Source organism: Clupea harengus, chromosome 10, assembly GCF_900700415.2.
Source record: "Clupea harengus chromosome 10, Ch_v2.0.2, whole genome shotgun sequence".
Lineage (NCBI taxonomy): Eukaryota > Metazoa > Chordata > Actinopteri > Clupeiformes > Clupeidae > Clupea > Clupea harengus.
Genome location: NC_045161.1, coordinates 16,332,208 through 16,347,440, shown reverse-complemented (window position 1 = coordinate 16,347,440; position 15,233 = coordinate 16,332,208). Strand labels below are relative to the sequence as shown.

The following is a 15,233-nucleotide window of genomic DNA, read 5'->3' as shown; positions in this document are numbered from 1 at the left end:
ACTAAATTCCCAGTTCTCTTGCAAACGCAGGAGAAGAAACAAGCATATGGGAATTTTAGTCAAAGTTTGAGGATAAACAATATTCAATTTGAGATTCAATTATAAATTGTATGTGTTTGTAAGAGAGTGAAATGTACAGCTGTATATGTACTATGAGTTCCGAACATCAACTCCCCTTTCACATGCTAATAATACTGTAGTGTCAACACATTGACAGCAGATGACCATTCACATTTAATTTTACAATGTTTTTATTGCAATAAGCAGAAAAAGCCTTTGGCACTCTCAGACAAAACACTGAAGGAATGGTATAGTACTAGACAGAAAGATAAATAGTCATATAGGTATTACTGTGGTGTCATTTCCTGTGCAGATCATAAGCCCTCTTGGCCAAAGTCCTCTGTGAACTTTGTAAGTTTCTCCAAGTCTTCCTCATTGACAGTAGGTTTGGTCCTCTCGAGGGATTTCAGCATGTCCTTCTGTAAATGGACATAGTCATGAATGAAATTTGCTGCTAATTTGACTACTTGTTCCAGTACATGTGAAAAAAAGACTAATATTTTTTTTACCATGGTAACAATCGGCTCCAAAAGTTCATCGCCTGACACTTCCATCCAGGTCCTCTCTATGGCATTGGGGTCACTTGGAGAGCATGGGGTCAAAAGGTCATCAACCACATCATCTGGATTGTTCCACTGCTTTCCTCGTACCTGGTGTCATGGATGGTGTATGAATTAGGGGTAATTAAAAAATAAAAATAAAAACATTCAAAATGTCTATTGTAAGGATACATGCACATTATTTCAGAAAATGCTTTCACTGCTGATTTGTGTTTATAGACCGATGACACAAAACATCCACATTTTTTAAGGGTAACCGTTGCTATTATGTGTGCTACTGGTCAATTGGCTATGAAGTCATGGTGACCCATAGTCAAGCAGACACATCTATATGAGCCACTTTGACTTGGCCTTTGTATTCTCTCCTTACCTGTTTGAAGTGAGTGGCAGACTGCACCTTGCGGACAGGCTGCATGAGGGCATCACGAACGAGGACGCTGATATCTGCACCAGAGTAGCCCTCTGACTTATGCCCGAGAGTGGCAAAGTCTGCCTCACTCAGGTCATTGGGAGTGGTGCCTAAATTAAGCTTAAACATGATAGAGCGGGCGCCTTCCTCAGGCAAAGGAATGTAGATGCGCTTCTCAAACCTGAGCAACAGACGCAAAATTGAGCAAATTTACATACTCATGCAAACACATGCATTCAACATATACTATACATTCTCCCTTTTTTTATCACCAGGGTACTTTTATCTTGTGTTGGTTATGTGTTAGCAACTTATGTTATCTACCTTCTTCTAATGGCTGAGTCCAGTGTCCAAGGGATGTTGGTTGCTCCAAGCACAAGGACGCCTTCATTATCGTTTCCAACACCTTAAAGCGGAAGCAGAATATGTAGTTAAAAGAGATTCACTCAAATGATTTAAATGTATCAAGGATGTCTTCAGGTTCCTAGCTCACCTTGCATCTGGACCAGGAACTCTGTTTTAATACGACGTGCAGCTTCGCTCTCAGTATCACTTCTGGAGCCGCACAGGGAGTCAATCTCATCAATGAAGATGATGGAGGGCTTGTGGTCTCGGGCCAAACTGAACAGGGATTTCACCAACCTGAACACGAAGAGTGCGGTATGGAAATCAGTTTCCAAACCAAAACATCACATCCACACATTTTGTAGACAGACGTATTGTGTAGAACAAACATTATTACAATTGTGATACCTTTAGTGGATACCCAACAGCTCTATCTCATATTCATGGCACCATCTCTACACCTTCACCTAAACACCTCCACCCCTCTACATGATTCTGCCTCTCACTTTTCACTCTCTCCAAGCCACTTGGACACCAGGTCAGAGGAAGAGATGGAGAAGAATGTGGAGTTGTTGGCTTCAGTGGCCACAGCCTTAGCCAAATAGGACTTTCCTGTTCCTGGAGGGCCGAAAAGTAGGATGCCTCTCCATGGAGTCCTTTTTCCTTGAGAGCGAGAAGGGTGAGAAATATTTTGTGTAATTGAGGTCTGAATGTAAATCACTTTGTCAAATCCAACATTTTAAGCCATGACGGCATACAGACAAGCATAAAAAACCTGAAGAGCTGTACCTGTAAAAAGGTGGGGAAACTTGATGGGGAGAATGACTGCTTCTTTCAATGCCTCTTTAGCTCCCTCCAAACCAGCCACATCACTCCACTTAATGTTTGGCTTCTCCATGACAATTGCACCTACAAATAACAACAGTTCACTTCATGAATTACCACACCTATTGTGACAGAATAAAAACATTTACACAAGCTTGATTTGAAAATCTATAGTGCCTCACGCTGAAATTATTTCAGAGAAAGGGGTTGACTACTGTGTGCTCATTAGGTTACTTTGCCTGACTTGCAGTCAAATTTGAGACTTCTTACCTAGAAATACCTACAGCCTAAGGAAGGTATACATTTTATCAACATTTGAATTAGAATTGAACCCATGACCTTGCTGGAGCCTTACTTTACATCAATGAGAAAGAGAACCAGTCACAATGGTATTGTTATGGATGTTATGTATAATCCATGGCAAAACAAGCACTGATTATTTTACCTTGAAGCTGGTTTTGGAACTTCTTTTTCTCTTGGTCCTCTCCATCACTGTCAGCTCTGTAATGGTGTGGCATACCCTCAGTTACAGTTTAATATGCACTCATAATCCACCAGTCATTAAATTATCTATGCACCAATATGTCAAACTAAATGCCATTATTTCTGCTGTATGGAATGGAGCAGGTGCACTGACAGAAAAAAAAAAAAAAACTTTCATTGACTCAAATTTCATTGGACATTTCAGGTTATATTTACATTGGGTTTGATCACTGGGAGAGCTACTGCTTAACTAGTTGGCGAAGCCCAACCTAAAGGCTTTGCTGCCCCTCTGAAACCAGTCAGAAATTCAGGCTGCATATCCACATCAGCCTGTGGTAATCAGTTAATGCAAAGAACTGGTTTAGTTGGATAGATGAGTGAGTAGAGATCCCTAGAAGTAGTCACTTTACTAAACAGTATAGGCAATATACAATACACTGTAACCAAGAGACAGCATGGTTTGTAAAGAAAGACCGGGTTAAGGACTTGTGCATTAAATTGCATAGCTCTTAATCCTGTTTTTTTTTTTAATCCTTTTTATTACATATATATCTATTACAAACATAAATGTTCTCTCAATGTGCTCTACAGCCACACCTTACAACCACACGCAATTAGTTGAATTTGAGAAAAAGTGTATTGGATTACAATCGCGGACTGCACCTTTAATAGATGGGGAAGAAAGAATCAGGGAGGCCGGAGTGTCATTGTGAACAAGGTGTGAGGCAGTGGGTGTGTTATGCTGGAAGGGTAAACTGGCTGCCATAGCAGTCCCAAGAGAATAAAACAGCCTTGTCCTGTTATATAGGTAGGTACGTCTAGGTTCTATCTTGTGCCACTGTCTCGCAAAGTCTCTCTCACCCTTTGCTGTCCGACTCTTTCACAGGTTTGCCAGGTGGGGCCTTTTCTTTCTTCTCCAGGTGTACTTTCAGTTCTTCTGCCCGCTCAAGGTAGTCGATACACTTGGCCTTGATGCTCTGCTTGGCTCTCTCTCCCTGAGCTTCATCTGAAGCAAAGACATAGTGATGCATCACATTCTGTCCTCCTGTTTACAGTGACCATTATACCACAGTCTGGTGATACATCATAACAAATGGATTTGCATTAGAATGTGAGGTAGGACTTCAAATTGAAAAGTGAAAAGATATATTTAACACTATTGCCCATTAAATTGTGATCATTGTGTTGTTAAGTATGATTTAGGATAAGGTACAGTACATGTGACTTAGCTTTTGCTATGCGTTTGAGGTTAATTTTGAGGAAGGAGACAACAGTACAAAAACTCATTACATTTCATCACATGGAAAAAGTACTCTATTGATTGTCGATATAAACGCAGGGCTTCCTCATAGTTTTTGGCTTTATCTTCCTCTGATGCCTTATTTGCCAAGTCAATGGCTTTCTGTTTGGAAGAAAAAACAGCTGTGAGCATCAGACAAAAGAAAGGGCTGTGCCCATTCATACACCTTGTTCTGCAAGATGCTATTCTCAGTGATTGGTTGGAATGTGTTGTCAGCTAAGCATGACGTGAACAGCAGTGTCAACTTTCTAGATTGAGTACATTTAACCTTCTGTAGCCTACCAAATTTAAGTAGATTATTATTTTTAACATTATATTTTTATATAACTTTAATAAAGTTGGTTGTCAGCTAATTACCTAGACGAACATTTCATATAGATACCTTTGACTTTTTCGCCTACTAGTCTGCTTCCTTGTTTGGAGCTATGCGCAAAACCACCCCTTTAAACATTGTTATTTATACTATTTCAGAGGCCCAAAAGATAACTAAGATTCGCTAATAGAACTAGCCTCAGTTTCCTCTGAATAGGCTATTTACTTGTCACAAGCAAGTAGACACCAGTAAAAGTTCGTACTTACCTGTAAATTGTTGGTTTTATTGGACATTGTGCGAATGCATAAATTAAATTATTTTGATAGTTCTGGAAGAGCCAAATGTCGATGCGTCGTCTTTAGACAAGAAATCCGTTTACATGACTATAAAGACATTTATACTGTGAAAAACTAAAAGGGAATTCCGCTCCTTCTCTTGTTTAGAGTGTTGCTTCCGAGTTTGCCGAAAGCGTCACATAATACAATTGAGTGATGTGGGAGTGGCTGGTGTATGACCTGGCGTTCACTGACGGACAGACTGGAGACACTCCAGCGGTGGATGTGCGGGGGTGACCAACCCCATACTCGTCTCCTGGCCTTCTCAAAACTTCGCCCCAAGGTTCCCCGTCTGCTCTTTCTCGATTTGACACTGAGTAGCTTAGCATGGAGGATTTGTCTTAGGTCTACGACAACAGCCGAAAGATAATTAAGGGTTAATGACAATGCTGCTCCCGGTGGACAAAACAACAAAATTGTTCCCACAGACTATACACGGCGAGGGATTTCTTAAGACCTGTCAATCAGATGGCGATGAAATAAATTAACTTAATGAACACAGACATTTTATTCCATGATTAACAAAAAAGTACAATTGGCTTCATCACACATACAAAACAGAAAGGGCAAACAAGAATAAAAAAAAATTATAATTAGCCTTTAACAGCAGAAATATCAAAGCAAAGCAATTCAGGTGGAAAAGAAAAGGCAAAAGAACCCAAACTTGCATGATAATGACATTCATAGTGGTAAAAGGTTTAAGTTAAATCATTATATTATGGCTATGTTATTTACAGTAACAAGGTCTCTCACATATTACCCAAGAATTGATTCCATATGAAATAAACTTCAGTTAGTAACATATCCACCAGTACACAGCAAATATCTTCATTAAGGCAATACTTGTTTGTATAGAATTAAAGTTGTTGTGACAAAAAGTATGAGTCAATTTTGTTAATCTAGTTATGAGTTCAGAAGAAAATTGCCCAGACAGTGTTGCCCAGACATGTCATGTGGACAGGAGTTGAGAGACCATGTTTTATAGGCCATATATTCATAAAGCTTCAGTTGCAAACAAGCACCATAAAATATATCCTCCTAAATATCACTGGAATATCCAAACTGCTTTGCTATCTGACCTCTGGCAGGAAGTACATTATTTCTTAGGAAACCCATGGTCAAGGGTGAGGACCAGGGTAAAATGGTCATCAACTTCCATTGGCGATGCTGGGTCGTAGAAGCCAAAGAATTCGGTCGTTCTTAGTAAGATCAGCAGGGAGATCATTATTCTGTTGGGAAAACCAATAAACCCGATTAATAGTGGCATTGCAACACTCTGGAGCAAAACATCTGCAGCAAATACATCTGGAGCAAATACAAGCCATCAGAGAGAAATACAAACACTACAGACATCTTTCCATTGCTTTGGCAATCTTTTCTTTGATTTTGAGTAAACTGTGTGCACATCCTCACTACATTTGTTGTGTTCTTTTCATGCTTTATTTGCATGCTTGAGTTTCCTTGACAATTTGTGACCCTAACCTCAGATTTAACATTTGTAATACCCACATTATTCGCTACAAATGGATCCGCATTTGCTCCCAGCAAAAGTGATACAGTCTTAGGATTCCCCCCCATGGCAGCTGCATGAAGGGCTGTTGAACCATTCTGCAATGAAGAAACAAAATAACTTAATCCATAACAAATTACTCCTTTACTTCATTTAACTACATACAGTACAATGCTGTTGACTTGCTGTTGACAATAAGGTTAATATATTGTTAGCAATATATTATGACATGACAAATGTTCCATATTTATTTTGATTGTATAGTACAAATATGACAGCTTCCAAGGTGATTTACTATGTAGAACTCTCTAGTTCTATAACTAGTTTGTATGCTTTGGTGTCTTAATTACAGGGCTTAAAATACAAATTTTAAAAGTGATTAAAATACATAGTTACAACCTTCAAAAGACCCAGAGAGGGGGAGAACTTCAGAAGCTCCTCAATCACTTTATTTTGTCCTTTAAATGCAGCCTTGAATAGGGCTGTGGAACCATCCTATTAATACACACAAGATCCACAAGGAGACAGAGATTGGAGACAAGCAAATTAATTTATAGGGCCTATTCTAAACCTAACAACATCTATTAAGACCATTTCTCAGTGCTGTTGTAATGTGAGGAGTGAGAGTGTTTACCTTTCTGTCAGCATCACGATCGGCCCCACGCAGAAGTAAAACCTTCACCACCTCACTGTGGCCCATCTGGGCGGCCATCCACAAGGGGGCAGTGCCATCCTGAGGCAGAGCAGAAATGATGAGACATGACATTGATTTTACAGATGTGGATTAACACTAGGGGACGTAGTTTGATGGCAGGAACTTGGATGAATACTGCCTATTCTGCTTGGGCGGGTTGTCTTAGACTCTGGTGATAAATTAAAACATTTAGGTTGGTCCTGGTGCAGGAGCAATTTTCTTAGGGCGGCATGAGGATTATAAGAGGTATCAAAACCAAAGCTTAGTTTTCTACACATGTGCACACACTCATAGTAGTTTAGGCTAACTGTGCACTCATTTGCAATATATATGCATGTTAAAACACATAATAATAAACATGATCACAGTTAGTGTAAGAATGCTTACAGATGGTTTTTTTCAAGGTATATATACAGGCCTGTAACTTTTAAAGTCAGCCCAAATTATTTAACTTTTCAATTACATAAAAATTGTATCCTATTCGCATTGTGTGTTATGTATTCTATAGGCGATGAATTAAATAAATACTATCCAGATAGAAAGCTACACAGCATAAGGTAAGTCCAACTTAACACTCATGTTTATTCAAAATGTTAATAACCTATAAGTTCAGTGTATTCCAAAAATGATTAGATGCTACCTCATATGGTACCTCATACGGTTTGGCCTTTATTAACAATTTATCTTTTGTGGTATGATGCAGGAAAAGACAGTCCAGGGGGCAGGGATTATACAATTTAAAACTCACACTTCTCAAACATTTTGAAATGAAAAGTACCAGAGAAATCCATACTATAATGCACTGATTTTCTATTATTGACTACTAAGGACTTGGTGAAGGCTTTGTAGGGCGGAGCTCAGACTGAAGCTTCACGGAGAACAAAACGTGATTGGATAATATTCACTTTCTCCCCTCACTGACACACTGTTTAGTGGGAGTAAGAAATTATTGGATTTTGTGACTTGCATTACTTTTGCCGTTAAAACACTCGCATCAAAAACATATTTTAAAAAATATGATCCAAACTCAAAACTGGGGTGGCAAGACATTGTCGTTATGGTGGCAGATGTCATCCTGTGCCACCCCAGTAGATCCGCCCCTGTCCAGGTGTTCAAATTCATCAACATTAACACAGCTCTCATATCTGCCATATCTTATGCATTCATGCAGGCGTTTTATGGGCTCTTTGCAGCCCTAGCATTGTCTCTGGGATATCCCAGTGTCAGCACATCTACACACATAAAGTCATCAGTCGTAAACTTTACATTGGATGAATTTAGATGATTCAATTGAATGTGTATCACACGTTACGAATGTTATATTGCAAGACCTCTCTCAATGGGTGCGTTCATAGGATAGGCTATATTGATCTCAACAAAAATAGCTTTTCATGACACTTTCTTTTTTACAGGCTCAAAATCACATACCCTGATTAACAATGGGATGGAAGGGATGTGGCTTGGGCATTTTAAAACATGTCTGACAAGCTACAATTATTTTGAACAACAGAAGAAGCACTACAGTTTATTCATAGGACAAGCACTCCTGACAATGACTGACCAGAACCCACTATCATAACGCCATCTTCTTACATTGTAATCTCGTCTGACACATTCAGTTGAAAGGGATTGCTCCGCAATGCTATTGGTCGGCTTTAACAAAACTAATCACTAATTAACTCTGGCCTGGCTCTGCTTTACTTGTGTTTATTTGTGCAACAGTGCGCATGCAATTTTAGTTTTCCGCCAGCCGTTTTTGCCCTCAAACTATGGGCCTTGATGTAAGAACCTTACTTAAATGACTAAATGTACCTGCATAGGTTGAAGGGTAAAGATCGGCTTGTGTATGTGCGTGTGTGAGTGTGTTTATGCGTGTGACCATAAATACCGCAAATTCCATATAATTAAATAAACTTGTTTTCAAATGATAAATCAAATGAAGTCAGACATTACATTAATTGCTGAAGTGCTTAGACAAGACCTACTGAATAATGGAATTGCTCCATCGTAAATCTTCTTATTTTGGCGCCGACCTCCTCTTACATAATCCACATGAAGTAACGGAATTGCGTGACATTAATGACATGGGGGTACCCACTCACCTCACGCAGGTGGTTCACTTTTGCTCCAGATGATATCAGCTGACGCACAACTGTCACATGACCTTGTTGGGCAGCAAGAAATAGAGAGGTGGCTCCATCCTGAAACGTGATATGCAGGTCACGCAGTGTACAGCTAGTCACACACATAGGGTGTGTTGACCAACAGAACATTTAAAAATAGTCACAGTAAGGGAGATCCTCTTGAGAGGACTGCTCTGTGTTAGGGGTAGCAGTAGCAGAGGAATGTCTCAAGGTTGGGTGCCATAAGAGTAGTTTTACTTCACAGGGTTATTAGAATAGAACTTGAAATTTGGTATATAGCCAACAAGATGGATGCAGGGGGAACATATCCAGCACTTTCAAAGACATGTAATTCTATTCCCTGCAATTTTCTGAAGATAAATGCTGTCAAAATTAGGCCACATATGACACTACCTTATAATACTAATTTGTGACCTGAAGCTTGGCCTTGCCAATTAAAGTGACTTATCTCACTATGTTGTCTAATTACAGACTGTAATCAAATGATGGCAACAAAGAATGGGAGTGCCATTTGGTCTATATTTAGTCGTTTTCAATCTCCAATATAAATCATAGATAGCATTTTCTTTTTACAAAAGGTTGCCTTGATTTATGATAATGTGATAGTCATACTGTCCAGAGTGGTTATCAAATAAAATAAAATAAAATCAAACTTTATTTATACGCCACATTTCATACCAGAAGGTAACACAACGCGCTATCGAACCAATCACTTTGGTATAATAATATTAATAATAATTAATGTATTAATAATAATATTATATTATTATTATCATAGATAATTCTGTAGATAGTTGTTCATGTTGTAAATTGCACAATGGATAATGTTTAAGTAGGCCTATGGGTGGATAGTCACTTTTTTTCTTTTAATACTCAGAAATGCTCTACAGAAAGCAGGCTATGGGGTTGACCTGGGGCTGACCCCGGCCATGGGGGTACCGCAGGACTGCAGTGGACACAGATAGAGACACAATGGACTGAGTCCCTCTACTTGCTGAGTCAGCCCCAAATTCAGTGCCACCCCTGTCAAGCTCACCCCTCTGTGTGGCACCAAATGTATCAGAGCACCATGCAGAAGCTGACCCCTGATCTTCTACTGAACATAGTTACTGCCATATTCAACTGGAAGGGCCTACAGCAGCATGCAGGAAATACTCACATTTAGCTGGTCATGGATATTCGCCCCATTTTTCAGTAAGGTCTCGACAACTTTGCTGTGGCCATACTGGCTAGCAGCAGAAAGGGCTGTGCCACCATCCTGTACAAAAACCATTTGCACCTTATTTTGTTACCATGATTACTGATGTGATAATTGGTAGGTTACCAGATATCATGCAGACAGAAAGGTTTAACCCAGAACACTCCCACCCCCCACCTCTCACACACACACACACACACACACACACACACACACACACACACACACACACACACACACACACACACACACACACACACACACACACTGGTAAACTCACTCTCATTATCTACTTCATGCTCAAGTTAACACATGAATGAAAGCAGGTTACTCTAAATACCTTTGTCCGGAATTCTGTGGAGGCCCCAAACTCAAACAGAAACTTGACAATATCATCGTGTCCCTGCTGGGCAGCAAAGAAAAGTGCAGTGGAGCCTGTCTAGAATAACATCAAAGTAGAAGACACATAGACAGCATCGTCAGCTGGCCTTCCAGGCATCAAAGAGCAGACACACTAAGCATGACATATAATTTAGCCTTCGGTCCCCACTTGGCAAATGTTGAGCTGATTGCACCAATTATCTTCCAAGTCTATTTGCCCCATGAACTTCAAGTCATTGCTTTTTTATGATGGTAAGTCTTCACAGAAGCCATCACACTAACATTGATCTATAGCAGTCAAGGAACATTTTCCACATTAATAATGCAATGACATGCTGTTATGTCTCCTTGCATGGCTCAACAAGTCATCTTTCCAGGAAGTGAACTGTTATGTTTTGGAGGTAGCTGACAGCTTAAAAGACAAATATCTTTTTGCGGCTTGATAAATCTGATGTAAGCACCTGATATAAGTAAATCAAAACACACTTACTGTCTGGTACTGTGGAGAACTATTAGTGTAAATTATGTTTTGTCGAAGTGTCTGTTTTGTATACATGAACAGTTCATCTCCCTCTGACACCTATGCACCTGCAAACAAAGATCTGAGAATGGATCCAGCTATGCACCCTTTGAAATTCTGACGATTTCGGCTTAAACCATGATAAAATGGTATACGAACTTTCATCACTCTGTCCCACTGTATGTGCGTGTGTCTTTCTTTTCCATTGGTTTAAAGTAACAATTGTGATCTGAGACTTTGACTGTTAAGAGTGTGTCTTGAATTGTCTGAATACCTCTCTTTGCAAGTTGATGTCTGCGCCCTGCATTACAAGCTCTCGGGCACACTCATGATGTCCGCTGTATGAGGCCACCATAAGGGCTGTCGTGCCATACTGGAGAGGGTAAACAACAACATCACAAACATCATCATGAATTCCTGTATACATTACTAGAAACACATACAGTCTGAATGTGTACAAAGGCAATCCGTCAGTTTTACACATCCGAGCATGTAAAATATGATAGTCTCTTTTTTCAGATTTGAACACCCTTACAAAACCTTTGTCCCCAAAAAATAAAAATGTAAAAATGAAAAACCTGTAAACTAATGGCTTTTCAGAACATCCACCATCATACTATACATAATTATAAAGGCCAACACACTGCCTTGTGTAATAAATGCTGCCCTAGTCATACACAGTCTTTGCAGTCGGCATCTACGCGTCCGCTGTTGAGAAGCAGCTGTAGCAGAGCCAAGTTCCCCTTCCGTGCTGCCCAAAATACTGCGTTGGCGAGGGGCGTCTCCTTCTGCAAAACACATGTACCTAAATGTCACACATGGCCATTACAGTACACACAGAACCGTGACGTGGTCATCCGTGTGTCACAAACATGGCAGTCTATATGTGCACACATAGTCCTGCCGATCATTACATGCCCTTTGCATTCATGCAGCCCAGTCAAAACAGCCGACTCTCAAGCTATTCCATGGACATACATTCATGCCACATGGGTTTTGTCGGATGTGTGTGCATAAATGCAGATGCAAAATAAGCTGTTTGTATGCAATCACAGAAGTTAATAGCCTACGCGTAATATCAGGAGACAAGGAATAAAGAAAAGGTGTAATGCTGTATAGCACGTTAGAGAACACGACAGGCAGGCATTTTTATTGAATTACTGATCCTTTCCATTTTGTACGCTGGTCGTCTGGCAGAGTGGCTAACTGCGCAGACGGTGTTAAAGAGTAATTTGTCTGTACATTGAAATGTCGTGAGAGCATAAGGATAAAGCACCAGCAGAGATTTATATTCGAATTTAGTCAACACTGGCGTCATTGCGAAGTAATTCTCATGCCAGCGAAATCGGCGACCTAATTCGCCTTCGGCTACCAAATGTCAGTTGCAAGGTGGACTGCTTGTCAGTGCTACAGTACTGTTGCAACTCGTCATAGCTGCTTGTATCATGCGCTAAGAAAGCTTGAATATAGAGATTGAAAAGGTTTCTCACCTTGAACGACATTATCCGTGTCCTATTCGCGACTCATTGCTATGGGTGAAGACTTACCGACGACTAACTTCCAGGACTGGTGGTGTTTAGATGGATGAAAGACGCTGTCCTCCCCTAAATCCGTTGACGTTGCTGTAAAAACTATCACGCAGTCACAACAAGCCAACCAGCCAAGGCTGTGTTGTTGCTCTTTACGTCTCTCCGATCGAATGGCACCCTAAACACCCTCATGGCTGCGCACACCGAGAGCCATAGAGATATTTTCATGAAATTGTACATTTTGTACCTATAGTAGCCCTTAAATATTGTAATATCTAATAACGGTACAAGAACATCAAATTGTTGATGCTGTTAAACTTCATGCTGAAAAACATCCACACTCTTTCAAATGCATATATATATATATTAATATTATATATACACATTACATTACTGAAATAAATCAATGTATCTATGTTATGAATGTGACATAAAACGCACACTTCTCGACAAAATCTTTTTTTTTTTTTTTTAACATAACCTTTCCCGTCTGTAAAATAAGGGTTGCCTATATTGAATATAAGTATACATTTCAGGAGGTTGAATTTTAAGCATCTCTCTCTCTGTGTCTCTCTCTCTCTGTGCTACAGGTTGGTATTGAGCTCAGTTACATTTGGTATGTGGTTTTGGTTTGGTTTTGGTTTTGCTTGGTTCTTGTGGCTGTTAAATGCCATAGTTGTGGCTGTTGCAGGTTGACTATTGAGAGATGATTTCTCATAAAGGAAGTCACAACTTTCATAAAGCGAGACAACATGCAAAGACATGCAAATATTGGTCTGTGTTTGGTCTCAAGGTTAGTGATCTCCATTTATAAACCGGCAATATTTTGTGCCATCTTTCCCCTTTGACAGTGTCACAGGTCTTGGGTTAGGCCCACATATGCAAAATATATGCACTGGTCATTTCCCTTCCTGATACTTATATATTTGTATTATAATGTGGATGTTTAGACACCTGTGAGGAAGTATTGCAACATGTTGCTTACACATATGTCTAGTTCCACAAACAGTAAGAAATGAGAAACAGAAATTATTTACATTAGTACTAACAATCCGACTTTGGTTGCACAAGCACACTTTTCCTGTGTTTGTGTGTGAGAGATATTGCATTTGATAAGAAAGAAGGAACTAAAAGCTGATGAGCAATGCTCATGGTGGTATGATATTTAAATACATAAATAAACATAAGATGACCATAGCAGTTCACTTATATTTTTGATTGATTTGTTTTCAGATGGTCAATACTTGCCCTCAGCTGTTACAGGTGTGCTTACTTATGTGTGTGTGTGTGTTAGAGGGAGAGAAAATGTTTGCTCATGCATACTGGTTATGCTCAAGTGTGTCATTTAATGTGTGGAGGCCAGTATGTCTGTCAAATCCTCTGTATTTTTGTGATTTTGTGATATTTTTATGAAGGCACAGTTTGGGTGTATAAAATGCTTTTTCCTCTTCCCTTGATTTTTTTACTGGCATTTTACATTCATTCAACCTTAACCTTTAATTGATGGGCTAAACAATTGTGATGTATGTACTTTCATGACCATAATGAAAGGTTCTCAAGTGTTTCAGTGTAGAGCCTCAGTGCTGTCATTATTTTTAAGATGTGCTAAAAGTGCTCTTGCAACTTTTGATTTAATGCTTGTTAAGGGAACTTTGTATATTTGATAGAATACCTGATATATACTATATAATAAATCTATATTGGTTGATCCACCTATAGTATAAAATATTTCTTATTATATAAAGAGTCTTAGTGCGTCAGTATGAAGTGAAGCTGACCTAAAACTGGTATAGGTTGCGTGCTAGGCTTCACAATGTAACAAAATGAAAGAATGCACACCAAATAAACTCTAACATGCAGGGCCCCTAATTGGTCTTTATAGGCCCATTATAGGTTTAGGAGAGGAGTACGTTATACCTGCCGGCATGAAACACATATTTTACACAGCGTTCTAGCTGTCATTTTCATTCTAATACCCTGGAGGGCTCACTTTTCAACACATAATTATCTCCTCACAAACTGTTATTATCTGGGTTGTCCCAGCACACAGCACATCATTTTTCTCCAAACGTATGCTTCAAAATGGTGCCATAATTTCGACAGGTGGGTTGTTTTGTTTAGCCACTGACAAATACACCTGACTGGCACTGGCTGTTTGCCATGCACTTGGGTTGAACTGCATTTGCACAGATACACAATTTTTATTAGCACTTCAGAGCAGAAATATAACAAGTTTTGGCCTGTTTCAAGTCAGATTTAAGGCATTAATGGTATGCTGGCACGAAAAAGTAGAGGTGTGAGTCCTGGTTTAAAAGAGGTATGTGTTTTTCCTGAATCTACAGTCTCTTCGAGAGATGTTTAGATAAGTACAGACTGTTTGGAAAGTGACACATTTTTGTGATTCTAGAGCTTTGGGGGTTTAACTCTAATCTCAGTGAGTGTACATCATTATCATCATTATCAAATTAAAGTTTGAGCTGTAGTCCTTTTCACACAATCTACGCATCAAAGGTTTTAATACAGGCTAAAATAAACTTAAATTAAGCCACCCTATTGAATACATTGTTGCACCTTCATTTGACTCCTTTCAGTCTGTGACTTACAGACATCATTAGAGGTTTTGTATC

General features: G+C 39.4%; 2 protein-coding genes across 4 annotated transcripts; both read right to left on the bottom strand.

Moving 5' to 3' along the window:
- Positions 1 to 233: 233 nt before the first annotated feature.
- On the bottom strand, positions 234 to 4,996 carry LOC105898282 (vacuolar protein sorting-associated protein 4B-like). The gene is made up of 11 exons (XM_012825305.3): positions 4,562 to 4,996; positions 3,973 to 4,084; positions 3,544 to 3,688; positions 2,645 to 2,700; positions 2,164 to 2,283; positions 1,881 to 2,037; positions 1,523 to 1,671; positions 1,354 to 1,435; positions 991 to 1,210; positions 570 to 710; positions 234 to 479 (listed from the first exon to the last, which is right to left on the bottom strand). Exons 1-11 carry the CDS (start codon positions 4,586 to 4,588, stop codon positions 375 to 377), a joined length of 1,314 nt encoding a protein of 437 aa, XP_012680759.1. The 5' UTR covers positions 4,589 to 4,996; the 3' UTR covers positions 234 to 374.
- Positions 4,997 to 5,114: 118 nt separating this feature from the next.
- Positions 5,115 to 12,849, bottom strand: ankrd29 (ankyrin repeat domain 29). 3 transcript variants are annotated; one of them, XM_012825292.3, is made up of 10 exons: positions 12,568 to 12,821; positions 11,755 to 11,865; positions 11,352 to 11,450; positions 10,517 to 10,615; positions 10,138 to 10,236; positions 8,937 to 9,035; positions 6,775 to 6,873; positions 6,540 to 6,635; positions 6,140 to 6,238; positions 5,115 to 5,859 (listed from the first exon to the last, which is right to left on the bottom strand). In XM_012825292.3, exons 1-10 carry the CDS (start codon positions 12,577 to 12,579, stop codon positions 5,779 to 5,781), a joined length of 894 nt encoding a protein of 297 aa, XP_012680746.1. In that variant the 5' UTR covers positions 12,580 to 12,821; the 3' UTR covers positions 5,115 to 5,778. The 3 variants fall into 3 exon arrangements, with proteins under 3 accessions (XP_012680746.1, XP_031430049.1, XP_031430048.1); XM_031574189.2 differs by lacking the exon at positions 5,115 to 5,859 and having other exon boundaries at positions 5,867 to 6,238; positions 12,625 to 12,849; XM_031574188.2 differs by lacking the exon at positions 5,115 to 5,859 and having other exon boundaries at positions 5,867 to 6,238; positions 12,568 to 12,847.
- Between the last annotated feature and the right edge of the window lie 2,384 nt (positions 12,850 to 15,233).

What these genes read in the sequence shown, in the direction of transcription:
- LOC105898282 (XM_012825305.3), bottom strand. Translation starts at nt 4,588, where the DNA reads ATGTCCAATAAAACCAACAATTTACAG. An exon ending in GTTCCAAAACCAGCTTCAAG is followed by an intron (nt 2,284 to 2,644) that starts GTAAAATAATCA and finishes TGTTATTTGTAG; the next exon opens with GTGCAATTGTCATGGAGAAG. An exon ending in GTTTCCCCACCTTTTTACAG is followed by an intron (nt 2,038 to 2,163) that starts GTACAGCTCTTC and finishes CTCGCTCTCAAG; the next exon opens with GAAAAAGGACTCCATGGAGA.
- ankrd29 (XM_031574188.2), bottom strand. An exon ending in ATGCCGACTGCAAAGACTGT is followed by an intron (nt 11,451 to 11,754) that starts GTATGACTAGGG and finishes TACCCTCTCCAG; the next exon opens with TATGGCACGACAGCCCTTAT. An exon ending in ATCGTGATGCTGACAGAAAG is followed by an intron (nt 6,636 to 6,774) that starts GTAAACACTCTC and finishes GTGTATTAATAG; the next exon opens with GATGGTTCCACAGCCCTATT.